This window comes from Apostichopus japonicus, chromosome 7, assembly GCF_037975245.1.
Source record: "Apostichopus japonicus isolate 1M-3 chromosome 7, ASM3797524v1, whole genome shotgun sequence".
Lineage (NCBI taxonomy): Eukaryota > Metazoa > Echinodermata > Holothuroidea > Aspidochirotida > Stichopodidae > Apostichopus > Apostichopus japonicus.
The window spans coordinates 13,743,896-13,762,619 of record NC_092567.1 but is presented as its reverse complement, the minus strand read 5'-3'; the positions used below and the strand labels follow the sequence as shown (position 1 = coordinate 13,762,619).

The window sequence follows — 18,724 nt, the reverse complement described above, 5'->3', positions numbered from 1 at the left end:
ACCGACTAACATAACGTTAGTCCATCTGGTGCCTCTCCCGACTAACATAGCCTTAGTCAGTTGCTATACCGACTAATTTATTCCTTAGTCAGTTGGATTCCTTAGTCGATCATCTTAGTCCGTCAGCTTAGTCGATCAACAATTTCTTAGTCGTAAATGTATATTAGTCGGTTACATTAGTTGGTGAGATTAGTCGGTCTTTACCGACTAATTTATATGAGCCACCGACTAGTTTATAGCAGGTTTTACATTAGTCAGGATGGTGCCTCTCCCGACTAACCTTTCTTAGTCGGTATCGACTGACTAGTTGCACTGACTAGAATCACTGAAAGAATTAAACCCGACTAGTTTCACTGACTAGCATCACTGAAAGAAAAGAGAGCAGAAGAAACACAAATAATGTGTACGTTGGCAGTATTTATTTCTGATAAAACTTCTGATGTCTACAAAAGGCTGACTTTCGACAGATAGAGAAGAAATCACTGTAAATAAAATCTGAAAATCTGATTTTTTTTCCAACAAAGTTAGACAAGTTAATGGATCAAACATGAATCGCAAAAGTATAGCACTGCACAATAATGCAAAGTTGAATCTTGGGCAAGGGTTCCTCATGACTTTCGTTTTAAAGTGGTACCCTAATCGACACCAGTTAAGTCTTCACGAACAAAGAGTGTTTCTCTTAACTACAAATGGCCTCCCACTTGTCTTCAGGAAGCCAAAATCTGCACCATTATTGACCTGTGAACAGAAAATATGATATACGTGTAAGCACAGATACAGATATAGCACATGATAACTCACATTATCATAAACATACATTTACATTAAAATTTTATAACATATTGGGAGGTATACATTTAAATCTAGGTCCCTCAAATTATAAGCCAGGAATAGCAGCTTTACCAAATAATTATTAGCTTTGCACAGCATAACACCAAGTTATTTTTCAAAGCTTAATAATTATGTTAAACATGTTAATAATGATCCCAATAGACCGGGAGCCCAGAGGGTTTGGTTAGCTGGGAAGGTAACCAATTGCCTTGTACATCACAATGTTCACAGTGCATTCCTTTATATGAAACCAGACGACTGGCAAACCGACTGTGGTGGGTGTGGCTGGGAGAGCAATTTTAAAGTCACCTGATAGCTAACCTAGATAGTTTTCATGGTAACACATCAAAGTAAGTACAATATGTCAGGTATGGCCCCAAGAGCAACAAATGGCCATTGCCAGTAATTATTGGTGGTGGGGTACCCCTGCCGGTGATCTATAATTGACCCCTCAAGGCTGACCTAGGTCAGCTCAGGAGGTAAACACTTGAAACCTACTGGAAAATGTTGGTTAGGGCTTCAGATACAACTGATGGGCATTGCCAGTAATTTTTATTGGTGGGGTACCCCTGCCAGTAGACCCCCAAAATGCCCATCCCCCATTGACCTAGATGAGCTCATGATGTAACCAGTTGAAAACTACTGGAAAATGGTATCACTTCATATGTAAGGGATGGGAATTTCCAGTAATTTATATTGGGGGGGGGTACCCCTGCCAGTAGACCCCCAAAATGCCCATTCCCCATTGACCTAGGTCAGCTCATGAGATAACCAGTTGAAAAATTCTGTAAAATGATTGGCAGGACTCTATATATATATGTAAGGGATGGGCATTTCCAGTAATTTATATTAGTGGGGTACCCCTGCCAGTAGACCCGCAAAAAGCCCCCCCCCCCCCTCATTGATCTAGGTCAGCTCATGATTTAACCAGTTGAAAACTACTGGAAAATTATTGACAGGATTCTATATGTAAGGGATGGTCGGACTCTGGCAGTGGTGGCCCACCAATATAAATTACTGGAAATGCCCATCCTTACATATGAAGTGATACCTATCATTTTCCTGTAGATTTCAACTGGTCAAATCATGAGCTCACCTAGGTCAATGAGGGGATGGGCATATTGGGGGTCTACTGGCAGGGGTACCCCACCAATAAAAATTACTGGCAATGCCCATCAGTTGTATCTGAAGCCCTAACCAACATTTTCCAGTAGGTTTCAAGTGGTTACCTCATGAGCTGACCTAGGTCAGCCTTGAGGGGTCAATTATAGATCACCGGCAGGGGTACCCCACCACCAATAATTACTGGCAATGGTTATTTGTTGCTCTTGGGGCCATACCTGACATATTGTACTTACTTTGATGTGTTACCATGAAAACTATCTAGGTTAGCTATTAGGTGACTTTAAAATTGCTCTCCCAGCCACATCCACCACAGTCGGTTTGCCAGTCGTCAGGTTTCATATACAGGAATGCATTGTGAACATTGTGATGTACCAGGCAATTGGTTACCTTCCCAGCTAACCAAACCCTCTGGACTCCCGCTCTACAGATCAGTGAAAATTTGACCAAACTTATGAAGCTTGCACGTAAATGATATACTACACTGTTTTTTTTTTTTAAAACAGGTTATGAAAAGTATCTTAAATATCATTAAACAGTTGGGTACAATAGTTAAACTCACTCTTCCATCTTTTTTCTCTATGGTACTTGTTCCTTTGCTTTTTGGACTCTTGGATAAACTCTTTTGTTCTGCGAAGGGTACCAATATATCATCTTAAAACATGTCTTTAAGCTTTATATAACACAGTTCTCCTCTTCTGTTGTTGCCTCCACACTGGTGTCGTACATCACAGGAAAGCTCACCCTTGACTTAGATATTTGGCTTTTCAATTCCTGCTGGAAAAAAGAAACAGCAAAGTATTCATCATTTGAAAAAAAATAAAATAAAGTTGTCACCACAAAGTTATGTGAGATTTGCTTCCACTATAGTCTCAAAAAACAATCCCAAAGTTTGAAGCAGACTGTATAAAGCTGAAAATTTGAACGAGAGTGTCATCACCATTGCAACCAGAATCAAATGCCCAGAATACAGAGATAATAAAACATGGGCTAAATCTTTGTTTGTTTTTATCTTTAAAAATATAAAATTTTAGAAACAGAAATGCACTGAGCCAACTTATTTATAGGCCTAATCGTTTTTTAGTTGTTATTTTGCTTGCTCACATAACAAGCCTGTTTAGACCTAGGCTAGAGGAGAATCAGTACTTTGTTACACTAAGTTTGTCTTCGGTCGTTTTGATTTAGTCTTACTAGTAGTACTAAAGTATATAATGGACCGGCGAAGACTAGAGAATACCCAGAGTTTTAGCAACTGCGTTAAACTGTATCATCTGATCTATTATTTACGCCAATGAGTTTCATTCAATCTAGGATCAAAAAGAGAAAACTAATTAATCTTAACCTTTAAAATTTGCTACTAAACAGATATGCTTGAATTACAAATAAATGTCAAAAAAACATCATAATCTAAGAATCGATGCATATACATATACATAAACAGAATAATTTGAATTCGCGCAAGTGAACCCTGCACTACATTGGACAGAAAAAAAACGTGCAATTAGACCAAACTAAACATAGTAAATTTTCCGTTACTTATAAAATATCTATACAAATACAACAACTTACGCTTTTGGCAGTATACTAAAAGCACATGTTATAATAACTTCAAGACTATCAAGCTTTCCTGAGAAAAAACGGTTAATACGTCTTACAGTAAGCAAGTCGACCGTGAAGGAATGTCGCAATTGTTTCCTGGGCGTGACCGGAAATTAAATACTAAAAAACGATATATGAAAAGGTTAAATAGAACTGAAGCGTGCATCCTGACTGCTCGCAACATGTAATACCGTTGACTAGCCAACATAATTTGCTCAGCCTACTGTGACTGTACGTTTGAAGGTCTAGCCTTGCTTATTCAATATCACAAAGCCTACCCATTTAGATTCACATGGGAAATTACAGGAAATCTTTACCAAATGAGTGTAGACTTCAAATAAATTATTGAGCCTTATAGTTCCAGCATTGGTTTGGGAATAAATTAGAAGATTATGTGCCACTGTTCAATCTAGCCCAATACACGCATAACACATTGTTAATTGGTGTTTAGAATGCACACTTTAGTGTTGAGAATGCACTGCAGTACCCAGTAGAAGCCTATAGGCTACTCACTGTCATTGCACTTGTGTATTGCGAAACGCCAACGTGACAACGGTAGCGTTACACTAACCATAATACAGTACTAGTGCCAGTGGCCTAACAATTAACTTTAATTTTACCTTCAAGTTAAAGGAATTACAGGTAGGCCGATGATGCAGTTAATACCTCCATTCTTCTAAAGACCTTCTTGGGTGATTTACGGTTGAAAGTTGCTTAGAGTGATCGTATGAAACTATGCCAAGCCCAGCAAGCTGCCGTTGCCTCTCGGTTTCCAAATTGAAGTGAATCGAATTGGGTTAAAATACATTAGTCCGTCGACACCGACTAAGCTACGATTATGGCGTAAACCGGGTGTCCGTATCGTTCTTAGTCCATGGGTTAAAATACTTTAGTCCGTCGCCACCGACTAAGCTGCGATTATATTTTCCTTAGTCAGTGTAAAGTAACTAAGAAGCAGCGATGAAACGAAGATTTTTGCTAGTCCGTGTGCATTGACTAACGTTACAGACTAATTTAACGTTAGTCCGTGGCAATATTGACTAGTTTATTTTTTCAGTGAACCTAACGATATAACAGTATAACCTAACGATATAATGATATAACAATATAACCTAACGATATAACAGTATAACCTAACGATATAACACTATAACTTAACGATATAATAGTATAACTAAGTGTGATTGTAAAGCTTCAAAATGAGCACGTGGCAGATTAAATGCTTTAATTCTTATATCACAGTATTGCTAAATTGCGCATTGAAATATCTTGGTGCTGAGATAAAGTAGATAACTCGCTCTCATGTAAGAACATATTTCAAACTAACAAAAGTAATTACAAAGAATCAGCATTGTGCAACAATAAAACCACAAGCGCCCCATTTTCAACCACTCGACTTACCCTCGCCCCTCCCCACCCTCCACCTTCCATCCCAAATGTGAGTGGCAAGTACGATATAGCTAGCATTGAACTTAGTCAGGTACTCCAAGACAAAATTAGGTTTTAAGAAAAAAGTCTGGGAAACTGTTAATATCATTTCCCAGACTTTAAGCATGAATGCATTGGAATTGCCATATTTCACACTCAAAACACAAGGATAGTTCAAGTATTAAACTATTTTACTTTGATTAACAATATGCCGTCATAGTTTGCTTACTTGGTAATTAATGATCTGCGCACATTGAATGATTATAAAAAGGACATCTGTCCACTTTTACGTTTAACGGGAATTACGCATAATAGTGAGGACTTAATGCAAGTATTTACGTTAGAAAGGGTTTTGAAGTTTCCAGAAAATTCATATTTCAGTAGGGGATTTTTCTTCATTTTCGTGTACCATTGTTTGTAACTTTGTGATAATTCACTTCGAGCACTTACATAGTACGTATGACAACCTCTCTGCTAGGCCTGGTTCTCTTAAATCTCTCAGCATACTTCTGTTAGTGTTATCATTTATTACATAAATCACAACCTTCAGAGATGATGCAATTTGAGAATCGTAAGACATATATCATGTGGCACTTTTATTTGCTGTTATCTAAGAAACACACGCCATCAAATACACTTCTGTCACTGTTGTGTTTGATAGAATGAAACGCTACCGTCAGTCACGCAGCATGTACTTACTGATAAACCAGATCAATTATGTTAGTATAGTTGTCCATAGGCCCGCTAGCAAATAATAATAGTAAAACAAAAATAATTATAATAAGAAACCATTCGTGCTTGCGGAGAGTAAGACATTAGTTTACCCATGACATAAGGCGACATCATGGCTATTTATATTCATATATTTAATATATGATTAATCCGTATGAAACATCATACAATGAATTTCATTACGCCTTTCATCTCTTTAAAAACTTGCAAGAATTTAAACATTCAGGGCTTCATTGGATGATGAGATTAAAACAAGTAAACAGATGTTGAAGTTTTGCGGCGCAATCTGTCTAGGGTGATAATATTAAAGCCTCACCACATGGGTTTATCTCTCTATGAGAACAATTTCCATTATTGGGTTTAATGTCACGATATGCTGAGCTATAAGTTTGGTTATAAGTGGGTACTTTCAAGGTTGTCAAACACCAGTCACTGGAAGCAGTTATAAGATTTAATGATAGTTGCATGACAACTGTTAAGGGATCTAAAACATTTGACATGATGACAAGTCTGCCCACTAAATCCCTTGGCAACTGATATGCAGATGATAGGTACGATGTCCTTGCTAATAGTTAAGTAACATACAATTTGAGACAAGAACCTCAAGGTTCGATCTCGGTCTTGTACTTTCTTCCAAAGTGTGGATGTTTTTCAGGATTATTGGTAATGTTTGATATTTGTTTATGATCCCATAATGCATTGTAATCCTCATACTGATTGTTTTAACTATAACTAATTTTCCGTAGGGTTTAGTATGAAGTTTTGAGGATGGCTAATGTTGGACATTCATCATTGTCATTGAAGTTCAGTGACATCATTGTCAATCAGCAATAAAATCCTTAAATAATAATAATCCGTACGAAAGGCAGGGACAACTGAATGACCTATCATTGACACTTCACGTCGGGTGGCTATCGGACTTACCGTTTTAGATCATCTTGGAGTTTTTAATCAATTAGAAAACTTTTAGAAACAATTTCCTACAAGCGATTGAGATTACTTTTTGTTCCCTCGGTTGCGGACAGCTCAACGTACCTTATCTTGTATCGTTAAACAAACAATCAATAAGCACTTGGTTCTGTACGCCTGGTGGGGTACACTTGTATACATTAGTTTAGAGTAAAGACGTCTTCCAATATAGCTATCGTTTAGATACATTTACTTCCATTAAGTCACATGACAGCGACCACACCGCTGAGTCACAGTGTGTATTCAGGCATGCTAGACATAATAAAACTTATACCAATCATTTATCATTCCTTCTCAAAACCAACTTCCTGTCATTAAATATTAATTTATGGATGAATGTTTGTCTCAACATCAAAATAAACAGAGCAGGCTGTTCGGGATTAGTTTGTCACCCCATAAATGACAGTATTATACCCTATGCACCAGTTGGTCTATGGTAGTAACTTGATGATTGTAGAACAAATAAAGTCAAAGAGATTTAGTGTAAGTGCTAGCCTCTGCCATGCATGTATATTCTGGGGCCATTGTCCTCCAGCCATTCAGCAGTGAGTCAGTGACAGCATGTTTGTCAAATGTTTATTTTGCAGATGTTTTCAAAGAAGGCAACCTCCCCTAATCAAAATAATCACAGTGTCATTCAACAGAGGCTTAATAGCAATACCAAAACAGGCTCTTGAGACAGCTAGTGAAATGCACCTGAACATGAACTACAAAATCAGAACAATGCTTTAATCATTTTACGAGTTTCTCGAGTTTTTGGGAAGCTTTATATAGTCAGTATCACTATATCTTTCAGATTTTCCTTGTTATATATACATTTTCGAAATAATGTTTTTTTTTTAAATATATAAGCTCATGTAAAGACATTTGATTGTAGGTTGAACGGCTAGCACTTTGTGTATCAAGGAATTCGATTACATACCGGATGTCCATTACTTTAAGTTTTTGTGATGTATTGGTTACCTACTAAGCATGATCAGTTCAAAAGTACACAACATGGATGAACATTTTACTTGTTTGTATATCCACCTCAGTAGGTACATTAACTGTATTTTGTATATGTCTCTAATGGTATTAGGGTTCAAAGGTTAAAAATCATGTAATCACGATACCTACAAATGTAAGGTTCGGATGAAATTCATACGTGACATGTTAGTGTACTTCGAAGAAGTCAAATGTTATTTGAGGTCAACATAAATCACGGTCTGAAATCAATTGTAAATATGCTAGCCCTAAATGCAAAGCTTGTAATGAACACCACACTTGGTAAACATGTGTAAAGATCTTAAGAGGTCAAAGATTTAAATATTTGTAAACGCGCTATCTCTTTAAAGTTACTTTCATAGCTGTTTCGTACCCCGTTTGCCCTGTTTCCTTAGCTCTATTTGGCAATTATACATTAACCGGTCTGACATTTTCTCTTTACTCACATTCTGAGCCAAAAGTCACAACTTTTGATGACATCTTTAGCAGAAGATTTACACAAACAACATTCTTGATTTGGATGATGTGACAACTTGGAGACAAATCGATTGTCAAATCTGTTTATTTGGAAAAGGAAAAACATAAATGTCATTCTTATGACTTAAATAGTTCAGATGATAATTGTAGGAAAATACCCACAATTGATGCAGAGCCATTACAAGTGTCAAAGGATTAACCTATTGTTTGAAGGTTTCTTTGCAGTGAAATGTTGACTGTTATAACATCCAGATGTTCAGCATAAAGGCTTAATTGTTTTGAAGAATTTGTCAATACTGTATTATACATTGATCCTCCTACACAAATCATATTACAAACTACTAGTGAATTTTTGAAAGCTGAGTTAGCAGGTGAATTTGGAAAGGTTAATATGGCATATGGAAGTAGTGGTTTGGTTAGGATTTGCTGATAAACTGCTGACAGCCTTCTTTTAATGGCACAAGTTGCTTCCCTTGGCTCTATTATCATGATTTATAACATGTTGGCTGGGTGAAACAAAATGAGAACCATGTGTTGTTTACACGGGGAAACCGTTTCAAAATTATGTATAAGTTTAATTAAGTACTTTAAAGGTCACAATTTGATTGGAATTACACCGCATGAGTGAATGACCGAGACATTTTTTTATGCTTGTACATTTAAATTCAATTAATTGCAATTTGCAGTACACTATTAATGAACTTCTCGCGGAACATTACACTCGCGTAACTGAAGTTCTTCAAAAAATTAGTATCTCAGAGAAAAAACAACGAAAAGCTTGTGAATTTGCGTTATGATAGATTTTAATGATTTATCTAATGATCATTAATCGGTGACATGGTAGTAAAACGCATTAATTATATAATAACTACTAACACAATATGTCTTCATAATTTACGTTTAGATATTAGAGGATTGGGATCCACGGTGGGGATCTTTATGTCACAGTGCCACATGTACATATATGTTGTCAAGGCTGGTCTTTCTTACATTAAATCATACCACATAGACTGTTATATAATTAACATTGTTTTGACAATCATATGTGTATGAATTCTATTTATACCACAGTTTTAGCCATTGTCACTCACATTCTCCATAAATATGGGTTACTTCAGAATTCATTATATCATATTCTCAGCATTTTTGGTAGGTTACAAACATGCAATAAAATAAAAGTGATAAGTTTTCTCATAAAGTTACTCTTTTCCCCTTTTATCGTTTGGCATGGAGAGGCGTATGTACCAGACCAGGACAATGCTGAAACAGCAGGTACAGATCCTGACTGATTATTACATGTGGCTATTTCCTTAGCATGATACCTTTATTGATGGATACCTTTCTGTTATTAATACTTCAAATATTTTCTGATTGCATGAAGGTACAATATAACGCTGATGAATGTTTGTAAGGGTGGAACACAGAGTAGGAAGAGAAACAATAGTCAACTAACAATGTGAAGTTTGTACAATATAGTTATTGTTAAGAACTAGAAATTACTAAAGAAAAAGTGGGGAAAATATCCCTATTGTGCATCGGAATAAAACAAAGGATGTTATGCATCTGCGTTAGGAAGATATTCAGATTCATATCATAAGTTACTCAATTTGCGGTTGACATAATTGAATGGGTGTTGAATTTCTCAATCTAAGTACTGTTATTCATTCTCTTCACATCGCTATGTTGCAGTGGTATCTGAATTTGAGTGCTAGCTCCCGATTTACTTTAAAGATGAGAGAAAGGTCCTGTGTTTGTCGTATGACGTATCAACTAGAGGCTTGAAATGTTCACTGCATTCTTTAAGTGGGACAACAAATTTATCTCCTTTAAAAATTGAAAATCATATGTAAGACATAGTTTTGTTTAGTTTAGTAGAGGGGAAAAGGGATCAGGAGGGACACTCAAGTCCCCATCAAGGACCCTATAGGAGAGAAAAACTGAAGACATGTAACTGTAAACATCCAAGAGAGAGCAAAGCAAGACGATAATAATTCATTCATTACAGTGGACTTAGAATAATATATATCAATGAATACATTTATGTGACTATTGACTTTGACATTGTCTCTTAATTTCTGCGTTTATTCAATGGTGAATTCTTTGCATTTCTTGCCTGCAGTCTAACAATAATTTCTGTGTTTGTGCTGTTATCGCAGTTATGCATGTGTGTGAGAGGATGGACACGAAACTCACATATTTTGCAAATGGTCCCACACCATGCGTTTAATTTTAATTTTCCCATTGCTCTTAAAACATCCTTCTTGTCTTTTTCTGACTTATACCTTAATTGTGTCTTCCCCTTCCTGGTTTAGCTGTTATATCTGTACAAGTCTCACAGCCTACGTACGATGCACCAATGATTCTTTCATGTTGGTAATTGTCTCGTTGTTGTTGATACCAAGTCTCTAGCAGATGGACATGCATACATCCCCTCTTTATCAAATGATCTCTTCTCCCCTCTTTATCCAATGATCTCTTCTCCTCCTCTTTATCAAATGATCTATTCTCCCTCTCTTTATACAATGATCTCTTCTCCTCCTCTTTATCCAATGATCTATTCTCCCCTCTTTATTCAATGATCTATTCTCCCTCTCTTTATCCAATGATCTCTTCTCCTCCTCTTTATCCAATGATCTATTCTCCCCTCTTTATTCAATGATCTCTTCTCCTCCCTCTTTATCCAATGATCTATTCTCTCCTCTTTATTCAATGATCTATTCTCCCTCTCTTTATCCAATGATCTCTTCTCCTCCTCTTTATCCAATAATCTATTCTCCCCTCTTTATTCAATGATCTCTTCTCCTCCTCTTTATCCAATGATCTATTCTCCTCTCTTTATTCAATGATCTCTTCTCCTCTTTATCCAATGATCTATTCTCCCCTCTTTATTCAATGATCTATTCTCCCTCTCTTTATCCAATGATCTCTTCTCCTCCTCTTTATCCAATGATCTCTTCTCCCCTCTTTATTCAATGATCTCTTCGCCTCCTCTTTATCCAATGATCTATTCTCCCCTCTTTATTCAATGATCTATTCACCCCCTCTTTATCTTATGATATATTCTCCCCTCTTTATCCAATGATCTATTCTCCCCTCTTTATCCAATGATCTATTCTCCCCTCTTTATTCAATGATCTATTCTCCCTCTCTTTATCCAATGATCTCTTCTCCTCCTCTTTATCCAATGATCTCTTCTCCCCTCTTTATTCAATGATCTCTTCGCCTCCTCTTTATCCAATGATCTATTCTCCCCTCTTTATTCAATGATCTATTCACCCCCTCTTTATCTTATGATATATTCTCCCCTCTTTATCCAATAATCTATTCTCCCCTCTTTATCCAATGATCTCTTCTCCCCTCTTTATCAATGATCTCTTCTCCTCCTCTTTATCAATGATCTCTTCTCCCTCTCTGTATACAATGATCTCTTCTCCCTCTCTTTATCCAATGATCTATTCTCCCCTCTTTATCCAATGATCTCTTGCATGTATTGATTTGTTAAACACCTATTTCTCATATCCCACCTTTCCTTTTAATCCATTATATACCCACCCATCATTAACCGACTCTACACGGTGCTGATTTCAATTAACATATTTTCAAATCCATATTGTACTGTGTGTTTATCCTATCATATGGTACCTATTTAATTGGGTGACACAATTTTAATATAGATATGTGTTGATCCAATGTTTGCATACCTATTCATTTGTGGTAACACTAGCTTGGTCAAGCTTTTGACCGTGTACTTCCTGTCCAATTCCTGTCCAATTATTTTCTTATATTTGTGACAACTATTACTTTCCAGCCCCGTAGTGTTATTAATCCAAGGCATGTTGATTGCACGTACGGGCGGGTATGTCTGTGCCCTGTGAAAACACGCATGTCGTCGTTACGTAGCTCCCTCTTAATCCTGACCGTGTCTCAATCTTCTCTCTCATCCCTCTGATACCCCCTATGCCCTCCTCACTCACCCATCAAACCACATTCAACTCTAGTGGATCTATCTTATCCAGAGACCTGTGGCCTTAACAACGGTGGATGTGATCGAGTCTGCAAGGACACCCCAACTGGAGTCCAGTGTTCCTGCCCTGATGGATTTGTGCTGCAGCCTGACGGAAGGACTTGTATGGGTAAGTTTATTACTCGGATGTAGTTGGTTTCTTTCTTTCTTCTCTCTATCCCTTGTTTACTAATCCCCCTTACATCTATCTCTTTGTGTTCACCATGCTCATTAACCTGTCTGTTTTCTGTGCTTGTTTTTGTCCCTCCTGTTACTGTTACTTGTCATTTAGCCTTTGAAGAAGATCCTGCTAGGATCGAAACGTCAGGCCAACTTGTAGTGTATAAGAATGTATGATTCAGGTAGGACGTGTCCATGTACCTATACTTCCTCATTGTTCTTGTTTTACAGACACTGATGAATGCCAGGATAACAATGGAGGTTGCCAATCCCTCTGTAAGAACAATATTGGTGGACATGAGTGCAGCTGTGCCAAAGGATTTAAGCTACAAGCAGATGGGAAGACATGCATAGGTGAGTGATCTCTTGACTGATTAAGGATTTACCTTTCTCTTGTTTTCTTATTGTTCATGTCTATAATTTTCCAGATATATTTTTAATCACACATTCTCATGCGGCGGTTCCCACCAAGGAGTTGAGAAAGGTTGGTACTGACCTCTGCCAAGACTGAAACTCAGAGGCGTCTTAATGGCCCGAGGAACTACCTCCCGCTTAACCTTAAGACATGACGATTTTGTAAAGTAATTGTGAAATATTTCACTTGTTTTCTGTCCATATTTAGATGTTGACGAGTGCTCAATGAACGATACATGTGACCATATTTGCATAAACACAGCTGGTTCCTTCAGATGTCAGTGTTACCAAGGGTACCAGACATTTGGAATCACGCACTGTGGTGGTAAGTAAACTACTGTAACTCATACAATATAGGCTCAACCCACCGTAGTGGTATGTACACTAGGGTTACCAAGACACTGGGAATCATGCGCTGTAGTGGTATGTACACTAGTGTTACCAAGACACTGGGAATCATGCGCTGTAGTGGTATGTACACTAGTGTTACCAAGACACTGGGAATCATGCGCTGCAGTGGTATGTACACTAGTGTTACCAAGACACTGGGAATCATGGGCAGCAATGGTATGTACAATAGTGTTACGCAGACACTGGGAATCATGCGCTGTAGTAGTACATATGCTACTATAACTCAGACATTTGTAGTTATTTGGAGGTAAGTAAATACATGTAACTCAGGTATTGGAATAACGCACTGTGGAGGTAAATAAACTAGTTACTAAGACATTTACAAGTAGTTACGCACTTTGGAGGTAAGCAAATAAATGTTACTCAGGCATTTGGAATAACGCACTGTGGAGGTATTAACATACTTAACGCATGTTGATACATAAGAAGCCACGGTTCCTCGGTCACTTAAAAGAAACAACTTGTTGACTACTATTTCTAACGTAAAGACCTATTTCACTGCAGTTCGTTTCTCTCTACACGCTACACTTATTTATGTGATTGATATGCCTTGGTTTGGGAGATTGTCTGTGTAATATTTCAGTCATTTTAAGCACACGTAAAAACAAAATATCGGCATGAATTATTTTCTCTAATTCTCAGAACCAGGTCAACTGGCATGTCCACTCATAACTGTTGTGTAAATCCCAGCTGTAACGCTGAAAAGAGTTTACCGGTACCCACACGACATGCTTTATCACAAATTAGCTTGTTCTTTTTAATGAAATTCCGTGAATGTATATGGCAACAGTGAAGTGAGTGTCTTTATCATGAAAGTTTTGATTTTATCATATTTTATTGTTAATACATTAGTAAGAACATCACATTTGGATGTACAGCCATCAATTGGTGCAAAGAAAGTAAAGAGCAGTTTTTGAAGGACATCTGCTTGTCTGCATGCATCACAGGCGTTTATAATGTTCCAGGTTGTTCAATTACATGTTTGCTACCAGAATATCCCTGGAAGAAGATGTGAACAGCGATGTCCAAAACAACATTCGTTATGAATTTCTAAGCACAAGCCCTATCAAATCATCCTTCAACTACCTTACTGCAAAGAATCTTCTTTCCTCGCCATTACCCAGTTACTTATCCACACCAATGGTTTGACGTATGACACACAGTACACTGTTCACTTTACATGTGACTATGTGACTTCACAACTATCGGCAGGCGTTTAAAGTGGATAATAAAGGATAAGTAGCTTAAAATCATACAAACAAACATTGTATCATTGTTTGTGCAAGAAAATGTTTTACAAGAGACTGACAAGAAAACTGTCTGCCAGTCATTTCTCATAATTTTTGTATATAATCATTGGCATCTATAAGCATTTTGGCTTTCCAATCATATATCATATATACATGACACTTTGAATAAAATCATTGGCACCTATATGCACTTTGGCATTCCAATCATATATCATATATACATGACACTTTGTATAAAGATCATTGGCACATATATGCATTTTGGCATTCCAATCATATCTGATATATGCATGACACTGTATCATTCTTTTTGAGTAATCTGTCATTAAGATTGCGATTTTGGTCTGTACATTTTGTATGCACATTATGTAACAGGTCATGCACGCCTTATGGTTTTTAAATTTGTTTTCCTCCCTTTATTTTTCAGATATTGATGAATGCTCAATTAATAATGGAGGTTGTCAACATATCTGCACTAATCAACCTGGTAGCTATGAGTGTTTCTGTGAGGAAGGATACTTTTTACATCAAAATCAGAAAGATTGTATAGGTAACACCAACGTTGTTATTTTATTGACTGTTATCAGGAAGATTGTATAGGTAACACCAACGTTGTTATTTTATTGACTGTTATCAGGAAGATTGTATAGGTAACACCAACGTTGTTATTTTATTGACTGTTATCAGGAAGATTGTATAGGTAACACCAACGTTGTTATTTTATTGACTGTTATCAGGAAGATTGTATAGGTAACACCAACGTTGTTATTTTATTGACTGTTATCAGGAAGATTGTATAGGTAACACCAACGTTGTTATTTTATTGACTGTTATCAGGAAGATTGTATAGGTAACACCAACGTTGTTGTGTTATTGACTGTTATCAGGAAGATTGTATAGGTAACACCAACGTTGTTATTTTATTGACTGTTATCAGGAAGATTGTATAGGTAACACCAACGTTGTTGTGTTATTGACTGTTATCAGGAAGATTGTATAGGTAACATCAACGTTGTTGTGTTATTGACTGTTATCAGGAAGATTGTATAGGTAACACCAACGTTGTTATTTTATTGACTATTTTTTAGAAAGATGGTATAAGTAACACCAACGTTGTTATTTTATTGACTGTTATCAGGAAGATTGTATAGGTAACACCAACGTTGTTGTGTTATTGACTGTTATCAGGAAGATTGTATAGGTAACACCAACGTTGTTATTTTATTGACTGTTATCAGGAAGATTGTATAGGTAACATCAACGTTGTTGTGTTATTGACTGTTATCAGGAAGATTGTATAGGTAACACCAACGTTGTTCTTTTATTGACTGATATCAGAACGAACCATTTTCGGAGGCTTTTTGATTCTTTGCTGAAGGCAAAAGGAATCCATGAGATCATGATGGTGTGTTTATGTTTGTCGTGTGTGTTGCCTTGGCCTGTAGCTTACTATAATTAGCTTGCATGAACTTCACCCGTGGTATGTAGCTCCTTTTTCAGATCTGATGTAATGTTATTATTGGTGGAGGTCAAATTGTCAATTGACGTCTTCAGTGGGCAAAACATGGAAAGTTTGTAAATAAGTTTACCAATAATGGCTGCTTTAGCGAATCTCATCGTTGGGTGGTAGGTACTTCTTGAATGAGCTTTCTGGTAGTTATGGTGGAGGTCCCCGTTATGTGATTTAATGCCATACATGGGTCGGGTTGGACGGGCGACAAGGGAGGGTGGGGAGAGCAGCTCTAGGAGGCTGCAACGAAAGTGACCAGTTGTGCCTTTGCTCTTATAGTCACCAATACCTTTAAGAAACATTCCATTACGTTTGAGGGTAAAGAGCTTATTCTATATCAATTAACTTTTCTATAGCATCCCAGTGTCCACCACTACAACAGCCCCAAAAGGCGATTTTAACCTGCGAGCAAAATGACTCTGAAGAGAAAGTTTGCCGCCTCAGATGTAAAGAGAATTACCACTTTTCAACTCTGGAAAGGAACCAGTTCACATACACATGCAGTGCAGCTACACAGTTCCAATGGGCATCAAACAATAACAAAAATAACTCTCTGCCAAGTTGTTCTGGTGAGTTATGTCCTCCTTTGAGGTACCATGAGTTACCATTGAGGTATCATGAGGTATTCTGGTTACTTAGCTTACCCATCGTACTTATGGTATTCTGGTTACTTAGCTTACCCATCGTTATCATGGTATTCTGGTTACTTTAGCTTAAGTAGTCAAGTAACCTATGAGGTCAAATTGGCGTGTGTGCATGCGATACGATATCCCAAGATAGGAAACTTCAGCTGATCTCACATTTGACACCACATTAAGAGCACAACCATGTTTTTTTTGGGGGGTGGGGTGGGGGTGGGATGTAAGGTCATTTAGTGTTGTTATATAATAGATGGAAGAAGTTACATCATTGGGGTACTCTCATGGTAAAAGTCAAAAGTAAGAAAATGATGTAAACCTGATCCATTGAGAAATGTGCTTTCTCGATTTATCACAAGAATACTGCTACTAGCAAAATTCATTATGTCAATGATAAATTGACTACAATGAATGAAAGAAATCACACATGTTTGGAGTTCAAGTGTCAGCTCAAGTCAACAGGAGGTGTAGAAAGAACGTGCAGACATTTAGTTGGCACGTTGCCAGTGAAGAAAAAAATGCAAATTTCAGAGAAAGAGCCAAAATCATCATGACGGTACCAGACAATGTAAAGATACCCGCACATTATGCAAATGTAAGCTGTTACAATTTGCAGAAATTAAAGTGTCAGAGTTTATAAAAAGACCTTATTGTTTTAATTAGACAGTCATTTTCATGTACTTTTCTTGCTGAAAGTTAACAAAATGCATTAACATTATCATTAATGCCGTCAAAAGTCGACGCAAAGTTTTGATCACATTAGTAAAATGAAGATATTTTGCCGACAAATGGGTTGTGCACTACAAGCCAATGAATCATTAGAACATTAGGGAGACATTTGCAGAACGAACCATTATTATTGACCTGTTATTCTGCACTGTATATAGAAATACTATCTTCGGAATCGTTTTATTTTAAGCCTATAGTGTTGAAAATCATATTAGTGCTATGATATCAATGTAGAACGACTGCTGCTTTAGTCTGGGATGAAATCGATCTTCTTTTTATTTCAGAAGGTGTGAATCCACCAGTTGTTCATCAAAAAGCTACTTTCTTACTAAGTGCCGAGCACTGTGCACTGAACACAAGCACAGACATTCAAGAAGAAATAGCAACAAACAGTAAGTATTTCTTTTTTCTGCATTACTTTTCTTTTTAAAGTAGTAATCTAGTCTGCAAAAGGCGAGGTTAACTTTACATTTGATGTAACATTCATTTCTGAATATGTTGAGCAGTTTGTAATGGTTATATGCTCCATGTAAAGTCATTACTTCGGTTTTCTTTTAAAACAGCTAAGTAGTATCCCTTGGTTTGTTTCTCTATGCAAATGTCATTATGGAGGTTATGTATTTCCTAGTGAATCTACTAGAACAATACTCTCTAACTACACCTGGCCATAAGGGCTAGTGGTGCGTCTTTCCCCATCTTCCATATGCTCCGTCTGCTTCTTATGCTCCATAAGACAGGACCACTACATGTATCTTCAGTGGATATGATTTAGATTTAGACCTATTGCTTGGGAGAGTATCGTACACTTACTCTAAACAGAACTTTCTGTAAAAGGAAAATGCACTGTAACCAGCCCGCTCTAAGTTAGCCTTAATATTATGTTTAATCTGGTTACCACCTGTGTTGCAAGAGGCACATCCAAAACCAAATGTACTTTATAAGGTATTTCCATTTTTTCTTTAGTGGGATGCATTGAATTGTGTGTACTTCATCTCAACTTGTCATGTAATCAAAGTCTGGCAGGGCATGGGAATCACAGAGGTCAAAGGTCAACTACATCAACCATCACGGCGGATCTAGAAGTTGTCATGCTTCCAAAGACACCTAATGGTAAAGTTGAAAGTATTGACATGTAATGCAAGGAAACTGTTGCAGAATTAACAAAGAAACAAATTCACTGAGTAAGAAGCAGTATACAATATTGTAAATGTATTGAATGATATGCACGTTTAGACACAGTTGTCTGCTTTTCTACTTCTCTGCCTAAGTCAGAAAGTGGCGTTTGTCCAGACTTAACGTCAAATTTGTAAGCTTTGGAGAAAACTTATCTCTGAACTATTGCGTGACGTCATACCAATTACCCTCAAACGTTACTGGTACATCTGAAGCAATGACAACATATCTATGAACTATTGCCTGACGTCTATATACCATGTACCCTTAAACT

General features: G+C 37.1%; 1 protein-coding gene across 4 annotated transcripts in view; it reads left to right on the top strand.

Annotated features, from left to right (window-relative positions):
* LOC139969391 (signal peptide, CUB and EGF-like domain-containing protein 3) overlaps positions 1-18,724 on the top strand; it is a 109,801-nt gene that overhangs the window by 76,996 nt on the left and 14,081 nt on the right. The window contains exons 9-16 of one of the 4 annotated variants that reach the window (XM_071974306.1): positions 9,376-9,414; positions 12,159-12,275; positions 12,557-12,679; positions 12,948-13,064; positions 14,828-14,950; positions 16,267-16,479; positions 17,562-17,669; positions 18,241-18,387. In XM_071974306.1, coding sequence (XP_071830407.1) covers positions 9,376-9,414; positions 12,159-12,275; positions 12,557-12,679; positions 12,948-13,064; positions 14,828-14,950; positions 16,267-16,479; positions 17,562-17,669; positions 18,241-18,387 — 987 coding nt within the window. Of the gene's footprint in view, positions 1-9,375; positions 9,415-12,140; positions 12,276-12,556; positions 12,680-12,947; positions 13,065-14,827; positions 14,951-16,266; positions 16,480-17,561; positions 17,670-18,240; positions 18,388-18,724 lie in introns of all 4 variants that reach the window. The other 3 variants (XM_071974310.1, XM_071974308.1, XM_071974309.1) reach the window with 3 other exon arrangements.